Below are 18755 nucleotides of genomic sequence, written 5' to 3' on the forward strand. Positions count from 1 at the left end.
TTAGAAGAAAAATGACCGATTTAACAGTATTCATTGGGTTAATAATAGGTTAACCAAACTTTCATAGCATAAACTAGTGGGAAATTACTTTTTGGGTAAAAACACTCCCACCAGAATCCAGTCAAATTACAAGGATTACTAAAAAAGAGAATGGTGCCATGATTTATCCAAAATTTATTGTGATTTAGAATAAATCACCCTTATGTGATTAAAAAATGTAATGGCTTACTGAAAAATCTCTTTTGTTGTAACAACAGTAAAATTAAGTTTGACTTCTTTAGAACTTCACTCCCTAATGGCAGAAAAGTAAAACCTAAAAATATAAAAATGAACAATCTATTACATTTAAGAGCAAGGCTAGCACTCATAAGAAGGAGCACTTACTTAGGAAGATGCCTTACAAGTACATCTTTGCATATTGGTTGCTCAGCCAAAGTGAGCCAAAATTCACAGGCTTCTAAAGCCACATTTTCATCTTGATCTTGGGTCCTCTGCAGCATGTACTGTAAACAAAGGAGCCTTAATATTAATCAGTTTCAATCACACAATAAAAAAAAAAACTAACCCTTTTCCAGCAAGTTAATGGTCCTCAGCTATGGGGCCTTGCACTTGCCATGGTTCTCCTATTCAAAAAGCTTCCTATTCAATTCTAAAATGCAGCCAAACCTACAAACTGTTGCTTTAGAATGATGCTATATGAAATGTGTCCAATACATGGGACTGTTTATCAGCTTCTCTACAGGTGTATTTTGCTTTATGAAACCAAGATTTTGAATGTGAGTATTAATAATCAAATGTAAAGTTTTCTTAGAAATATCAAAATAAAAAACTCCATTATACTTTTCTTTAAAAGGAAGAATCTTTGTATACTGTAACTACTCAAGGTGTTTGAGGTTAAGTGTATACTTTCACATATTTAAAGAGATGTATGTGTATTATACAAGTACAAAAATTAACTTTTTTAAATTTAGAAAGTAGAGACATTTTTCTTAGTGCACCTATAATTCTTAGTTTCCAACAAAACTGGTTTATCATGTCCTGTGAATACACCAAACAAATTTCAACTCTAAGTTGGAGAAGCATCTGATCCCCAAATCTACCCAAAGGCATAGTTTCTACCCTCTTCCTCTTCAAAAACCTCAATATAATCAAAGACATATACATGATTCCCCAAAGTACCTGGGGCTGATATTGGTTGGGGTCATCTGATGATCCCCCTTCATACAACTCCTTTGCCTACCTGAAACATTTCACATGATGGAACATGGAAAACACAACAGTTGTGCTAGGCCAACCCCTATTACGTTCCACACCATGTCACCAGTTGATCAGATGAATTTTACCAATAACAAGTAGAAAATAAACTCTCATAACTTTACTTTTAAATTCCAATGACAAGAAAAAGCCACTTGGTCTATCACAGCTTTACTATGTAACCTAGCACATTTATCTAGTAAACACAAAAAATCTAGGTATCTCTGAATCATCCTGTCTTAAAGTTATTTACTCCTCTAACTTCTCCCTCTGTAACATCTTCAATCTCCATGAAAAAAAATTAATAATTTGAAAACAATCTTAACTGTTTTTTGTAGCACCCCCCCAACAAAGACATTGAGTAAATTGGAAAATAGTGGTTTCTCCTACATTTTGTGCCCAAGATTTTTCCTGGGGGAAAGATGAAGAGAGCGACTTTAAACTATTATTACCTCAACTATATTATGCATGTGAGGAAGCAGGCGATCCATTCGAACTTCAAGCAACATCACAAGTGCCCGGCATACATTTTTCCGTACCTCTGGTTCTTCATCACCAGCCAATGCAAATAGATTCTATATTGCACAAAAAACATTTTTTTCTAGTTAAGTATCCCAATATATTAGAAAAGTTTACAAGTAATAACCACTAATTTGGAAGTTAGAAACATTTGGGAAAAAAACCCTAAGACATAGTGTAAGTAAACTGAATTAACTGGCCTACAATATTAGTTATGAAATAAGACAAATACAGGTTGATAGTTGCCAAAAATTATGATCTTGGTAAACAATATAAAACCCATTCTTTCTGAGTCTGATCAGTTGTGTTTTGAGGTAATTTTTAGTTTGTGAGAATAAAACAATGTCTTTAGGACCTTGGGGCATTAGTCCAGCTCACCCAGAAGTAGAGGTGATCATTAAAATACAATCTGATTTACCCTTTGTCTGTCAAGAGATTATTCCTACTAACCCTGATTCCTAAGATGGTAATAGGTGCAAGTTCTATAGAAGTATCAATAATTTGGAAATATATACTCAGTTTCTAACAACATAACCCTAAACTGCTGCTATTCACCAAGTCAACTACCGAAAAAGTAATAAACCACCAAGTCAACTATTGAAATAGTAGTAATAAATGTAACAATCGATCTTATGCTGTTCTTAAGTTTCCCTACAAGGTTAAAAAAAAGTCTGAATGAAAAACAGACCATACCGTTTAATCTTCACAAATCCAAGATGTTATAAATTTTATAGATAAAGAAATGGAAGCTTAGACTTTAAGTAACTTGCTAGCCAGTGGGGGACCTAAATTTGTTTTTCATGGAATCATGAATAAGTCCACTCATTTCACTCTACCAACAAGCCTCTATTAGAAAAACAAGTTCTCTCTTGAACAGGATGCAAGTGGGGATGTGAGAACACAACATAATAAGCCTTCGCCATCTCACTCCTGAGTTTTACTTTAATTTGTTTCCATACACAAATGCATGAAAACCAGCAAAAAATAATTTTAAAAATATCAGTGAAATCCAGTATGTCCTACCTCATTTTCCCAGGAAATCACAGAAATGTCTACAAATAGAAGAATCTGAAATTTGATTACACGGAGAAGTTCTAGTATCAAATGTGACAATGTATGAAGTACTGTTGTAGCATTTTATTTCCCCTAGTCCTGGGTCCTCTATCTGAGGCTTTCAAAACCCTGTAGTTCCTCTTTTAATCTGATATATTTTACATGGTGAGAGAAGAATACTGTTTTTTCAGCAGGCTCTGCTTATGTGTCAGATAGACCCTTAAATTTGATGTTGTCTTAAGTATGAATACCCAGTTTTGCCAAGATATGTTACAACCATGTATTAGTAACCAATATACTTTTCATCAATATTGTTAGATTTAGAAGACATTGACATCAGCTCCTGATGAAAACACTGACAATTGAAGAAATTAATCAATCCATTTATTTAGCAAATAGTTACTAAGGGCCTATGTGTCAGGTACCTCCTCCTCCTCCGGTTTACTGTTCTTACAGGATGGAGATGTGGTTGAATCTTGTAGGATCATCAAATAGCAAAGTGGTGTTAATATGGTATTTAACACTAATGGAAAATATTTTTAAATGTTGGGAAATGTTCTTGCTCCACTTGCTGAGTATGGTCCTGTAGAGTTTCTATTTTCAGAGAATTTCTTCTATCTAAATTATATTTCTGTATAAGATGATGGTATGTCCAACCCTGCTCCCTTTATTAAAAGCTGTGAAAAAAGAATACTAAGAGAAAAAACTATTATAATTACAACAAAACTACCACCACTTCTGACAAAAATAGTCTTAGCTAACATCTGGAGAGCCAACTCTGTACAAGCACTGTTCAATTTATTTACAGCAAGTATCTTTATAATAATCTAACAAGGTAAGTCTAGTATTAGGCTCATTTTACAGATGACGAAACTGAAAACATCCGTTAAATAAGGTGCCCAAGGTTAACAGCAGCAGAGCTGGGATCTGAACCCAGGCAGTCCTACTCCAGACCTCTAATATTACCCGCTCCCCTCTATACCAAACTAGACTAAAAACACCTTGAGGCATTACATTTATGTATTCCTAGCACCAAGTACAGTACCTGATTAATAACAGGTACTCAGTAAAACCTATTTAAAAACCACGCATTTTGGTTTCAACTTTTATAATGGCTAGAGAAGCCTATCCTTAATGCTACTGCTCATAGTTTATTGTTAACAGATGCTCAGAAAGAAGTTCATCAACTTAAGTGATGAGTAAAAATGAGTAAAAAAAAAAAAAAAAATCAAGATGACATGATTCCCCACCTCTTCTTATAATTTCCTATCATAAAGCAGCAGTATGGCCTTTAGAAAATATTTTTTCCTAAGAACAGCTGAAAAGGAATGGACTATTTAATTAAATTCATTTGGTGAAAACAAAAGTGAAGTGCTTAAAGAACCTTAACAATTTTTTCACTGTTGTTATACCAAGTGGACCAAGTTCTGAAAAGGAATTCTGCTTAGGGCCCTGGCCAGAAAATTATGTTGTCTGCTTTTATCAAAGTTAAAAGTGACTTTAGAAATTCTTGCTGAGATTTAAGAGTCATTCCCCTTGCCCTGATACCTCTAATTTTACCATGAAAGCAAATAAACCAAGTTTAATCAAAATCACCAATGTTTCAAATATTGCAAAGCAACTGGCAGATTTAATTTCCATACACAATTTGAACATTACGTTGAAAAGAAATTTTATAATCAAGATGTTAAACACACGCTAAGTGGATTTTTTTTTCCAGTTCACAAAAATCACAGTCTGTACTGTATCAAATTTTAATACTACCAGAAATACCTAAATAGTGAGTTTATAATTACACATTACTATAGTTTTAAAATAAACTACATGTAACGTACATTTTCTAACCTTATCAAAAGCAAAGGGGGAGAAAGGAAAATGACAAATCTTACCTCAATAAAAGAATCAATGTGCAACATCAGTGCTTGAGTCCTACTAATGATAAACTGATTGACACATGCAACAGCATGAGACCTATAAACAGAAGATTGACAAGAACTTAAAACATTCCTCCATAAAAATATTACAGTGTATATATACCCCCCACCACACACATCTTAAAAAGAACACAAGTCAAATTTCTCTGCATATTAACACAGAAGAATGTGAATAACTTAGTGAGAAATGCAGGTTGCAGAGCAATGGAAAGTTTTATGGAAGTGATAAAAGTGTATGAAAGAACCATGCACATTTTTAACAGTGTAGAGAGGGAGGTTGTATGGTGGCACGGTGTGAGTTTATTACCTACAGTTTTAAAAATAATGGGCATGCAATTCTTAATGCAGTACCTTTAAAACTGTATCCACAATCCAATCACTTCTTACTACCTCCACTCTTCCCCTAGGCCATACCATGACTTCCCACTAGGATCATTCCAATAGGCTCTACCTGGTTTCCCAATTTCCACTGGGCTAAAACCCAACACAACCTGTCTGACACACAAGTATAAACATTACATTCTTGTTCAGATTGTGCCAATAAAACATAATCTACCTTTTCCACAGAAGGTCAAATGGTAAATATTTTAAGCTTTGCAGGCCACATAAGACCTCTGACAGCATAATTTTTTCCTTCAATTACCTTTTGAAATAGAAGATCATCCCCAGCTCACAAGTCATAGCTGTATTTGGTCCAATGGGTCACAGCTTGCTGACTACAGGCCTAGACATCCTTTTATAATGTGGCTACTCCCTAACTCCTAACTGTATTTCCTACTATGCTACAAATTTTCTTCTTCTGTCACTTTCTAAAATGTTTGTTCCATACTCCAGGGCCTTTGTAGTTGCTGTTCTGTCTTAAATGCTCTCTGCCTTTATCTTTTGAAAACCAGCTGTTTTACTCTGTTCAAGTCTCTGCACAAATGCTACTTTTACAGAGAACCTTCTATATAGAATATCTCTGAATCACTAACCCATTATTCTCATTATTTTTCCATAGTATTTATCATGAAATTATATTACTGTCCATCCTGTTTGCTTCCTCTTGATAACCCAATAGAAAAAAGACAAGAAGACAACAGGAAAAGGCACCACACAAACAAATGAAAGATGTTCGAAATGACTGAGAAGCAAACTGTCAAGACAATAGTGAAAAATCACTTTATATCTATTTGATAGGCAAAAATTATAACGTAATGACAATAGTAAATGCTGATTATGTGTGCATAGAGAATCTTCTGCTTTGTTAATAGAGGATGCATGATGCAACTATTTTGGAAAACAGTTTGGTGTTATTTCCTTGAGTTATTCATTCACATATGCTGTGTCCCAGAAATTCCTTCCCAAGATTTTATAATGTCACCTTAAGAAAAACTTGCAAATAGACAAGAGATAAACACACAAATGTTTTTAAGAGCACTATCCCCAATAGCAAAAACCTGGAAGCCATCCAAAGCCCATGTACAGGAGGTGGTGAGTGGAGGGTGGTGTTTTACATGAATAATTGTGTAACTGTCATGCAAAGCAACAGTAAATTGTAGTCAAAACAGATGACCTATAGTGACATATTATGGATCAACCTTAGCAACATATTACATTTAAAGTCAAAAATTAAATTCAGTATAATACTTTTCATAAGGTTAAAAACAAAAGATATACACACATGCTTTACATATATATGCAAGAAAATTATTTTTTTAAATGCAAGGGAAGGATAAAGTTGGGATTAGATGCAGGTTGTTGGCGAGGTCTTCAATTTTGTTTTGGGTGGTGGATTTGAGTATTATTAAAAGTGACTAAATAGTAACGAAGCCTAAATGGAAGTGGGCCACTATGAGAATGTCATGGGGTAAGAATCATAACCCAATTTTGTGCACTCTTATATAATTACGAATATGAAATGGTTCTGATTTTTGAATTGCTTAGTCATGTGAAGACTAAAACTACATTTCTTTGTTTCACTCTATATTCTCAAAGCCCAACAGTTATTTTGAGAAGGAAAGACTTTTTTACCAGTACACAATAAATACCAGTTAACCTGTATTAATAAGGTGTTAATAATATAGGATAAAATATAGATGGAATAAAACATAGAAGATATTTTTAGTGCATAGCTAGAATACACAGCAGATAGTCAAATATACACTAAAATGAAGAAAAATTTAACAGTATGTTCAAGAGAATCCCAAATAGGTAGTTATGAACATTCTCTGAATGAAAACATTTCCATATTGCTGAACTTCAGCTACTTAGGTTTTAAACAAATATCCACCTACTAAAATATATTAAAATTACAGAACAAATTTTTATATCCGGCAATGTGGTACCAATTTTTACCAGGAATATATATATTTTTGACTTTTGTTAATTGCTGAGAATTGGTCACAAAAGAGTAAATTTCTTGAACGTATGCAAATCACCATACTTTTTCCATCACTTTAGTTGAAATGTTAAAAGGGGCAGACTTCCTAAGGAACATGGACTTCTCTATATAGTTAATTATGCCAAGAAAAGTAACATTTTATTTTGAAAATATAATTTTTTTGCACACTATGACAACTAAGCATCTACTAAGGTTCCATTCTGAGTACAACACTCTACTAAGTAACACTTAAGATGAAAAGTCAGTACAATTAAATCAAGGTAAAAGAATAAGAACTAAACGGAACTTAAACAAGATTCCTGGTTACTCCTGTCACACTGTTGAAACTATGACCCTTTGGAATGTAGCTTGAAGAATCCTCAAGTAAAATCCAATGGGCATCTGAAGAGTTATGCCTATGCAATAAATTTCATGCAGTTGGATAGCCCTGAATAGTTAACTGCTTCTACTAATGGCATAATTTCTTCTTTACACAGTAGTATGATGCTTGATTATCTACATAAAAGCATTAAGCACTGACAACTGGAAACAACAAAAATAAAGCAATTAACAATCAGGAAGAACAATGACTTCTCCACAGAAGGGCAAGCAAAGGACAAGTTAGAGAAAATATTATATACAGTTATCCCCCATTTTCCAAAAGACCTACATTAGTACAGTACTGGCTTTTTTCATAAAAGTAAAAAATCTACATTTCCTTCAGTTAGCAAAAACAGGTATTAATGTAGAAGTTTCAGAAGAGTGAAGTGGCCAAATGCAAATGTTTGAAAAGCAGGGGAAACCCCTTTAACTGGAGGGGAGAAAAAGAAAAGAGGGTACAGTGGCCTGGGGGATTTTGGACGAAGTTATAGTCTCACATACTTGAACAGTGTAATAAAGGCAAAATGACAATTATAGCTTGATAGGAAAACTGATGATAAACTTAATCAAAGGCTAATTTAATATCCTAAATAAAATGATATTCAACTATATAGTAGGCACTTTTCAAGGAACAAGGGATATAGAGGAGAACAGGAGACTAGAGGTTAACTTTAGGGATAGCAAACTAGGCCTAACATGCCATTTCAGAATGTACTCAAGAACCTTTTCACCCTCAGGCTTAAAATGTTTTCATAATTAGATATAAAACCCTTAAACTAAAATTACTTAATATTAGATGTAATTGTGGATGAAATTTTATTATTACAGTTGCAAATTAAGGTACTTGGCAAGATTCATTACAACAAAGAACCACCAAAACGAAATGATTTTTAGCCTTACTCGAAGGACCTGAAAGGAATAACTGTTAACCATTACAAATGCAATTAACCACATAGAAGGTAGAGATCTATCATACTCAATGAAAATATCATCAGAAAGTCAACATCTCATGGTTTTTGTTTTTAAACAAGTAAATTTCAGTTATTGAAGTTCACCTGTGGGATACATCCAGTGTCTTCTGCTAGTCACAAAAATATTATGTAATGCAAAATAAAGGAGTGGTAAGGCTTATACCAGAATTTAGAAATACTGGCTATACAGATACCTTATTTTTGGACTACTATGCTTGAAGAACTGTAAAAATTTGGGAATCATGATGTTGAGAGGACGATCTAAAACATCACTATCTAAAATCTCAGCAGAATCTTCACATATCTTCTGAAGGGCACCAAATGCTCCCTGTAAAAGACATGTATATTATTAGGCTTAATTAAAAATGAAGCCATTTCAAAAGCAAAACTGGGGAATATTGACTAAATTGTATGGACTAATGTTCTCAGCCCACAAAAATGCTACTTCATAAATATCTGTAAATGTAATTATCAATTTTTAAGTATAAAACCACTGAGTTAATCTAGAGTCTATTTAAGTATAAAGCTACAGTTTTTATTTTAGCATTATGGTTTAAATGACTTAGAGGATATATGGGTTGGTAGGGAATGTAGTAAATATAAGCTAATTAAAAAACCTAACCTCTCCTGAAACAGTCTTGCCAATTTTAAGTCAACATGAATCTTTTAAAAATACCAGTTTGTTGAAATTGACCGCAAAACTCTGATTTATATATATTTAACCATTACACCAGTTCTCTCTAAAGCACAAAGATGTCTTAATATCACTCAGAAATTATCTATATGTAAACCATTCATTAGGTAATGGTGACAGAATAAGTTAAAAGAGCAAGTAATTCAAATCGCAAACTCCCTATAAACATTTTTATACCAAAGGGGCTAATCTGGAGCTTTGGTACACTGTACGTAAACTGTTAGTTACCTCAAGCACCTACTTTACTTCTTGTAATTCCATCAGCAGCACCCTGGTGCTGCTTCTTCACAGCAGTCAATTTAAGAATATTGTTTCTTTAAAATATGACTTTTGTAGTAACTCTACAATTTCATGATACCTGCAGTTAAAATTTTTTATTCTTAATGCTTGTTTAAAATTTTGATGTTTTTATGTTATTAACCATTGCACTATTTACATTTTAATCAACTATTACCTGATGGCGAAATATTACTACTTTAGTTTTTCTGTAGTCTCATCAGTGTATTTCCAAGGCATTCTGGGAAAATGTATACATGAGAATGCAAGATTTTTTTCTTTTAGGGAAGGAGAAGAGTGACTTTAAAGACTCCTTTGCTAACTCCCTCTCCCAAGACTGCCACCGTTCAAGTCAGATTGGGCAACAAACTGTCAAGTCAAAAGACCACCTGATTTTTTTTTTGTTAGGTTATTCCTGTGCTTGCCCTGCCTCCAAGCCTTGCGCCTTTCTTTCTTTCTCTTTTTTTTTTCTTAGGAGAGCAACTCAGAGGCTTTTATTTAGTGATGAACCAAGAGGGCAGAGCTCCTGGCTCACACCAGGAGGGAACAAGAGGAGTCCCCAGCCTTCCTCCTTTCTTGAGAGAAACTAGTCACTGCTGTAGAGAGGCAGAACACCTAAAATGGTCTGCATTTAAAAGATTTCTACCCAAGTTAGAAGCCTAATAAATAAGAGAGGTAAAGTACTCATTAATAGCAAGACTAAGAACTCACAGAAGAAATCCATACAGACTTCATCTTCCCAAATGGAAAGGTTGTTACTTACTTGATCAGTAGCAAACAAGATAATACTTAATGTATGACTAAAACCAGACTAGACATACCTCAGACATGTCATAGAGAAAGAGGCACAAAAACAATTTAGAGAAGCTGGAAAAGTACTCATGGTTTGGGATTTTGGTACATTTAAGTCTGTCTTCAAAACATACCATATCAACTGATTAAGCCTGACAACAGCTCTGTTTATTATATATGTACATACTCAAAAATAGTTTTAAATTATAAAAACAAGGTATTTTCTTGTAGGAAATATAATACTTAGGTTTCATAACTTAGTCTTTATAGAAAACAGTTAAGAAAAATGATCACAAAATGTAATACAAAAGGTAACTTTAGTCTTTTAAGATTTCAAGTTGTGTTTCAGAGGAAGTATTTTTCCCAAAGGTTATAAGGAAAATAGAAAAGAAAAATTATATATGAAGCAAATGTCCTTACCTCACAAGTGTTGTAATCTTCAGAATCCAACAGGCTACAGAGTTTTGGTAAGAGGTCAGGCCAATTCTGCAATTCTCCCTTGGAGGCTATGGTTGTAATCAAAATACCTTGAAAGAAAACACATACTTTAAAGAAACAACTGTGTTATGTTCGGTAGTGCCATGTGAACTGCATGTGAATGCTTGCACACACATGCACATTTAAATGCCTCAAATCAGCCTTGTAAATAACATTCACCAAGGACCCCCTTTCACCATGTAAATAATAACATTCACCAAGGACCCCCTTTCACCACAGCACATCTGTGGAAAAACCACAGCATAAAACAGATCTGGTTCTAATCCTTTTTGCCAACACTTCACCTTCACCTTCTTTTTAAAATTTCCAACAAGTATCTGTTATAAAAGACTACAAACTGCTCTTCTCCAGTAATACCAAGAATATTTCCAATAATTAAAATCACCCCTATTTTATACAGATTACATACAGAAGAGTAGAAAGAAAAATAGATGAAAATGTTAGCAGTACTTATGGGGGAGAGGAGTGAGTCTCATTAGATTCTAATAAAAATACCTAAAGGAGTTAAGAACAGCTCCTTGACTTAACCTAGTGGCTGTGTACCATGATAGGGAGAGAGAAAGTAGGTAAGTCATCAATTGACAACAAACCTGCTTGCAAAAATCCCTCTCATGTGGACAGGCCACACAGTTAACACTAGTTCCCACTTACTGCATCAAGGATGAATCACTGGCAAGGTGATCCTGGAGACTGTGTGGCACATTACTGATGATTATGACACTTTTACAGACTGGATTATTTCAAGTGTACTGTGCAGCTTAGTTGTGACAGTTAATGGATTATGTACATACATAAACATCTATCACAAAGTTTTGTGGTAGTATTTTTTTGTGCCTTAATAAACAATATTAGAAAAAAACATAATATGGTTGGTGGCTGTACATCTTCTTTTAGTACCATAAGAGTATGAACTGACAGTAGGCCAGTTGTATGTATATTCTAAGCCTCAAAATACTAATCTGTAATAATGAAAAGAAAAAATGCTCTCTTGATACTTATTTTGAAAATTCAGTGAGATATGCACACAAAATGCCTAGCATATAGTAAATATTCAACAATTATTACTAAACAGCAAATTTTATTTATGTGTACAAATCCTCTTTGAATTTTCCACTGTTACTTTTGAGAAGGTTGCTGCTAATGGCAGAGCTAAAAAATGTAGAGTAAAGCTATTGGCCAATATTTAGAGTCCACTAGAAAATTTAAATTACATGATAAGGGTCAATGTATTGATAGCATTAACATACAACCCTTTCGCTAAAATAGCTTTCTAATAGGACAAAAAATAAGCAAGACTAATAGATCTGTTTCTTCTTGCCAATTATTTTTTCTTAAAGTTAAAATATAAAAATACTAAAAGTGAAAGCTCTGGGTTTGCCAAAAGAAACGAAGCAGTAATAAAAATTATGCACAAGCTGTAATTTGCCACTAACAGATCTCTAACATTCATTACTTCTGCTGAGAGTATTAAAGAATACTGATAGAGACTGACAAATTCAACTTTATCAGTTCCATATAATCTCAGCCACTTCCTAAAAATCTCCTAATGTTCAGCATAGCTATGAAAAGCAAAAATTTATTAATTCTCACCGTACACAATGAAGGCAGTGAAAAGTGATGAGCTTGGCAATACCTCTTAACTTTAAACATTTAAACATACTCTGACCCAGTAATGACACTTGCATGAATTAATTCTATTAACTTTCCCACAAGTGTGTAAGCACACATACAAGGATGTTCATGGAAATAATGGAATTCCAACTCAACTTCCTCTTTTTAAAAGGAGAAACAATTTTACATTCAGATGGATTAGCACACAGTCAATGAAATGTGGTCCTTCCTTGGCAAGATTTCCAACATGTACTACTAAATAACTTTAAAAAGGTTGGCATATACTCATCACCCTTTCATCAGTGTCAAGAGTTGGTAGCACGAGGGCACATTAGAGTAACCCAGGGAGCCCCTTTTCTCAAATTACAAATGTCTTCTATCCATCCCATTTAAAATCAGTGTTAATGTTTAGTGTTTAGTATGTGAATATTTGGAGGCAAGTCAGAGCCTCTGCAAAGAGATACACACTAGGTATTTTTCACACCCACCAAGAGAAAAAATACACAAAAGTAAAGAGCTTTTAATGAAAACGACCAACTCATGGAGCTTCTTAACTAACTTACATTTAAACAACCTGTTAGATCATCAGCAGCTTTCCAGGTCCTTTCAAAATTTAGCTGCATAAACCTGTTGCAGATTGAACGCTGCCAGCTTATATGTTTAACTCGAGTACACCTTTGTTTTTCTGCTTCCATCAGGTGATGTGTGTCCTTACCACACCTATTTTTTGTTACCAAACCTATTTTATGTTTGCTGCCAAACCTATTTACACCAGTTATTATATAATTAAGCATTTTAATTCAGTATTTCATTAACTGGCAGTCGCTCTTTCATTGAAAACAAGTTTGAACACTCTGAAAAGACTAAAAGATTGTTGTAATTAGGTGTAGACAAGGGAAATATTAAATACAAGGGAGAAAATAGTAAAAATCTAAGGTCCTACACTTGGGTTGTTTTACAAAGTTTTTCATATTAAAGAGTGAAAATGTAAATTCCACTCCATGTATTACACAAGGCAGATAAAAAGAAAAGACAGTGGCTCTAACTCAGCATCACTTGTTAGTGCCCAATTTTAACCAATTTTGATTAAGCAACAACAGTAACCCTGTTTTCACTGGATAAGAGAGCTTTCACTGTAATCATTATTTCAAAAGAATTTAAAAGCAGCAATGAAAAATTCCACCCCACCCATCAAAATTCAATAGGAGATGGATGACAAAAATTCCTATGGATATGGTCTGTTATATCAAACAACAACCCAGTTACAAACAGGATAAGCAAGATTGTTAACAGTGTAACTTACCTACAGTGGCTCTAATCAGAGGAGAGGAATCACCAATATTGTTTAAACATTCGCTCTTAATAAAGTCTGTTACACCATTTGGGAAGTTCTGAAAATGTGCTTTCACGTTATTCTTCAAAATGAGGCCACTCAATGATCTTGTGGGCTCATCTGTAATAAAAATAATGAGTTTTAAAGTAGTTTTCCTTTCAAAATGCACTGTAAAACTTAAGAATGTTTATATTAAAAAACTGATGGCAACATACCAGTAATTTTGCTATAACCAGGAATAAAAGTATCATAAATGATTATCAAAAGATTTAGCTCCATGATTTATAGTTCAGGGTTTCTCAACTTTGGCACCACTGACATTTTGGGCCAGATTGTTCTTTCCTGTGGGGTGGGATTCTCTGTGCTCTAAGATGTTCAGCATCATCCCTAGCCAGATACTAGCATCACCTTTCCAAGTTGTGACAATCAAAAATGTTTCCAGATAACGTCAAATGTTGGCGAGGGAGGTGGGTAGAGAAGAACTGCACTTGGTTGACAATCACTGATTTAGTTTCAGAGTTAATTTAGTTCACATATAGCCACATACTGAAGCTTTACTGGAACCTGATATAAACATCAATTACAGATCTGGAACTATTAGTCACTAAAAATATCCTATTAAAAAATTAAGTGTACAAAGAATATATGGGATCACTTTCACATACAAATAACTGCCGTTCATTTATATCATGTTTTTCACTTGCCTCTGAGCTAAAATTAAAAAAGGGTGACAATTAAAATTTCCGTATTTAAATAGAATTACTTAAAAAAAATTTAATCCATTGATGGAGTTGACCAGTTTTTTAAAGAAGCAATTTAATATTAGTAGAATATAACTAGTGCTCTACCAACTGGCACCACAACCAATAATATTAGTAACAGTTAACAACTTCTGAATGTTTAATAGGTACAAAACCCTGTGCTAAGTGCTTTCTAAGTAGTTTTCATTTAATCCTTTCAACCTCAAGAGTCAAGAATTATTATCCCCAATCTACGAAAGAAGAAACTGAAGCCTTTGCTAAGCCTTTGCCAAAGTCACACAAGGCTACTAAGTGGGGAAGTCAAAATAGCCAAGTCTGGCTCCACAGCCTACACCTACATGTACGAGTATACCTACATGTAGCCTACACCTGATGTACAGCTCTCCTCAAAGGGCTGGAGTTGGTGGTATGCTGAATAGAATATGCTATCAGCACTATTGTTTTACATACCTCATTAAAAATATAATACCCCAAGCTTGTTCTAGTTAATAGTATGCTCCCAAAGTCTGATTGGCATTGAATTCCTCACGGGTGAAGCACATGGACACATAAGAAGGTGAAGTTTCCTTGCCCATAAACCACTGTTCAGGCCATCACAGCAATATAGCCTAGGAGCTTTTATGTCACCACCTAAAACAACTTCCCAGTTTTAATTATAACCCATTCCACTGAATGACTTAACATGAAATGACAACACTTCTGAACTCTCTTCAAAGTTTAAAACTGCCATAATAGTCACATACTTAATTTCAAACAATAAATTTGTCTTTAGTTCTTAATTCAATCATGTAGTTTTATTTTAAATGGCATATTTGTTAATATGGTATAGCATTTTTACAATAAAGATTGTAAGATGGTTTTATGAATCATAAAATGATTTAATATTAAAAATGCAATTTGTTAAAACATTTACTATAATTAAAAATATCCTCTATCCAAAATCCATTTAAAAGACTCAATAATTATCCATTTCCTCTTAAAAAAAAGAAAAAGATTTTACTTCACTGGGCCTCAATTTGCTCACCTGTAAAGTAAGGGAATGAGATGTGCTGATCTCTGAGGTCTCTACTACATCTTTTACTTACAATTCAGTGTAAACAAATTCATGTGAGAAGTGGTGAAAAGATTACTAAATAAGCATTTTCATTTTAAGATCTCATGTATGTTCTTTCTCTGATATGGATGGCCACCATACTAGTATTTTTAAAATAGAAGACCAGGTAGCAAACTTGTATCCCAAATAAATGAGTAAACACAAGAAGAAATATCAAGTGTAATACAAATGTAAAGCTCCTACTATATACTTTGAAAAACAGTGACTAATGAATAGAAAAAATACATTTTGGTTAGGGTCACGAAAACCGGAGTAAAATCCTTTCTAACATTTTATGTTTTTGCTATTAATAGATCTTTTTCAGAGGCAGTTACATCCAACCTCTCCTGCTATTTAAATTACAAGAGTGTTTCCTTTTAAGAATACTTTTGACATATCCTTATATCCCAAGAAAGATTTAAGAAAGAGTATAGTAACAATCTTAACACTTGGAATTTAGAATGAGGTCATGACAGAGAACAGATGGTTGGTGAAACTAAACTTAAAATTTTCAAGTGAAACAACTTCAGTAAGAAATTATAATTTCTTGCATACAATTACAGTAAGAAATACTCATTTATCAAATATTTAAGTTCTTCAAAGAACAAATAACATTGATTTGATTACACACTACTATGTGGAAAAACAAGATTTCTACATTAACAATGTGTCTTAAGTATCTCAAACTAAGAATGTTAATTGCTGAATTTAAAGATATGCTGAAGAATTTCTAGTTTTTTTAAACCTAAATTTAGAAAGTTTTAAAGTTTCTATTACATCTCCCAATCTCAAATTAGAATTCCTAAAACTAGAAAATTTGAAAATAATTCAAAATAAATTGCTATACTGTGTATAGATTATCAAAACTTCAATAAACACAAGATTAGTGAGATTTTACTACATATTAAGACTATTAATCCTCTCTCTAGAGCTTGCAGCTGAAACACCTTACAGATGGTCTGGTAGGTCTTACCATAAGCAGTTTATAGCTGAAAAAGCAACAGAGGTAGAAGGAATGTCAGAGTCTGAAGATTTCCCAACTCCAAATAGTGTTTTAACTAATTGCACTAGGGCTTCTAAAACAGTAATCACAGAGTACGGTATAGTACTTTCATTTAGAGGCCAGTTACTCAATAAACATTTGAGTGCTTTCTGTATGTCTGATAAAGTTCCAACAATGGAATATGTAAATAACTCTATGAAGAACACTTCTTACTATATAATGTAAGCTCCACAAGGGCAGGTAGATTTCCCTTTGTTCACTTTTACTGCCCCTGAGCTTGCAAACTGTCTGGCAAGAAGTGGCATTCAAAAAACCATCATGGAATGAATAAAACCTAATGAGACACTACATGTATTAGAAACAATCAAATGACCATACCATTTAACAAACAAACTAGTTTTCAGGCTTTAAACTGTCATAATTTAAATTTAAAATTGTGGAAGAATAGTTAATGACAAGTTTCATGTATACTCTTAGAAGTTTTTAAAAGACAAGTCTACGATCTTACTTTTTGTTAAATTTGGAAATGGCATACCCCCATAGAAGAATGTAGAATTAACTGATCAACAGTAACAAAAATTATATCTGGATGATGGCATAAGTAATTTTTCATTTTGGTTACAAGTAACCTTTCAACTGTTTTCTATGAACACACATATATTCAGTTAGTTACTAAATCCTGCATTCAATTTCTTTATTAAATCAATCTTTCTGATATTCACACACAAGGACTGAAGCAAAACACAAAAGAGGACCTTGCAAGACTCTTTCCATTCCTAATGGAGAGGGATTATAAAAACACCCAAATAACGGAATGCTTATTTACTAACTGTTTACTATTTACTCCCTAAGTGTTTACATGAGAGTAACTCAAGTCTTTGTTCACTGCACATCTATAAAAGGAAGAGATCACTACAAAATGAAATACTTTGAAATAATTCCCAGTCTATTTTAACAGGTCTTAAAGCCACTTACTTTTCAGTGGTTATCAACACAAACCCTACTTACCTTCAGATTTTAATTTTGTAAGAACAAAAATCAGGTAGTTGTTAAAATCTGGATATTGATTGAGCTGTTCCAGTTTCTAGAACAAAAAGTAGTTAAGGAAACTTCTCAATGTAATCTAGGGAAGAAATTACACATTTTTAATCTAAAAGAATCTTTTTTGAGATATTTTTAACCTTGCATTTTTTTTTCTAGTAAGAATAAAGTTCTTATTAAAACCATCAAAACACTATTTCAAGAACTCATTACTGGTTGTGTTAAACCTCATAGAAATATTGAACTTGATATTCTGTATCAGTTATAATCAATACAACATAAGCTAAATTCACATTCAGCATGCTCAACATAACAGAAATTTTATTCAAAACAGAAATTTCTGACTTATTCAACTTTAAACCAGAAAGGAATTTAAGTATAAAATAATGAAAAGCATTCTAAAGAAATGAAAACAAGGCTTTTAAAGACATTTAGGGAAATTAACTTTATAAAATGGCATTTTAACTTAAAAAAATGAAAGTCCTTTTATTACTCATTTTAGAGTTCAAAAAATTAAGATAAAATGCCACTTACACACAAATTAACGTATTAAATCTTATTACATAAAGTATTGCACTGCCATAGTTGTACAATTGCTCCCCGACAAGATCTAACATTTCCAGTGACACATAATTTGCACATTATTGTTAGCAGGCAAAGGTGACATAATACTTTCATGTATCTTTTCCACACCCGCTTAGCCTCTAATATGCTTTTTAATGAACACCCATAATTGTGTTTTATTAGACACAGTCAAATGTTTTTACTCCATGGACCCTAATTTTTTTCATTAAATTCACGATACAAAATCTAGGCATACTGCGTTAGTTACCAGGTATGCTGTTTTCAATACTACAATGCCCCGAATGTTATGTTTAGAATGTAAATTAACTAGCAAAATACATTCTCTAGAAAAATCCCAAGGTGTAACTCCCTTCTTTGACTAAGAAAAACCCAGTCGCTTATTTAGTGAACGGCCAAGCTTAACAGCATGCTGATATGCTAATAAATTTTTCATAAACATTTCCTGACAGCTTGAGCTATCTATAGATACTATTGTAACGGTCTTTCAAAAAGTGCTCAAGCCTACGCAAAACCAGTTATTAAGTATGTTCTTTCCTAAGGAGACACAGAAACAAGGTCATTGTCAGGCACTTTGAAAATATGAGGCAGTGTGCA

The 18755-nt window shown here is 33.3% G+C and overlaps 1 protein-coding gene across 4 annotated transcripts in view; it reads right to left on the reverse strand.

Moving 5' to 3' along the window:
- TNPO1 (transportin 1) overlaps nucleotides 1-18755 on the reverse strand; it is an 88469-nt gene that overhangs the window by 37970 nt on the left and 31744 nt on the right. For all 4 annotated transcript variants that reach the window (XM_017649931.3, XM_037026107.2, XM_017649933.3 and 1 more), the window contains 7 exons: nucleotides 17544-17619; nucleotides 13649-13798; nucleotides 10657-10763; nucleotides 8669-8802; nucleotides 4716-4797; nucleotides 1707-1829; nucleotides 385-503 (listed from right to left, as the gene is read on the reverse strand). In XM_017649931.3, the coding sequence (XP_017505420.1) occupies nucleotides 385-503; nucleotides 1707-1829; nucleotides 4716-4797; nucleotides 8669-8802; nucleotides 10657-10763; nucleotides 13649-13798; nucleotides 17544-17619 (791 nt within the window). The remainder of the gene's footprint in view (nucleotides 1-384; nucleotides 504-1706; nucleotides 1830-4715; nucleotides 4798-8668; nucleotides 8803-10656; nucleotides 10764-13648; nucleotides 13799-17543; nucleotides 17620-18755) is intronic.

The sequence above is a fragment of the Manis javanica genome, chromosome 1 (genome assembly GCF_040802235.1).
Source record: "Manis javanica isolate MJ-LG chromosome 1, MJ_LKY, whole genome shotgun sequence".
NCBI classification, from domain to species: Eukaryota; Metazoa; Chordata; class Mammalia; order Pholidota; family Manidae; genus Manis; species Manis javanica.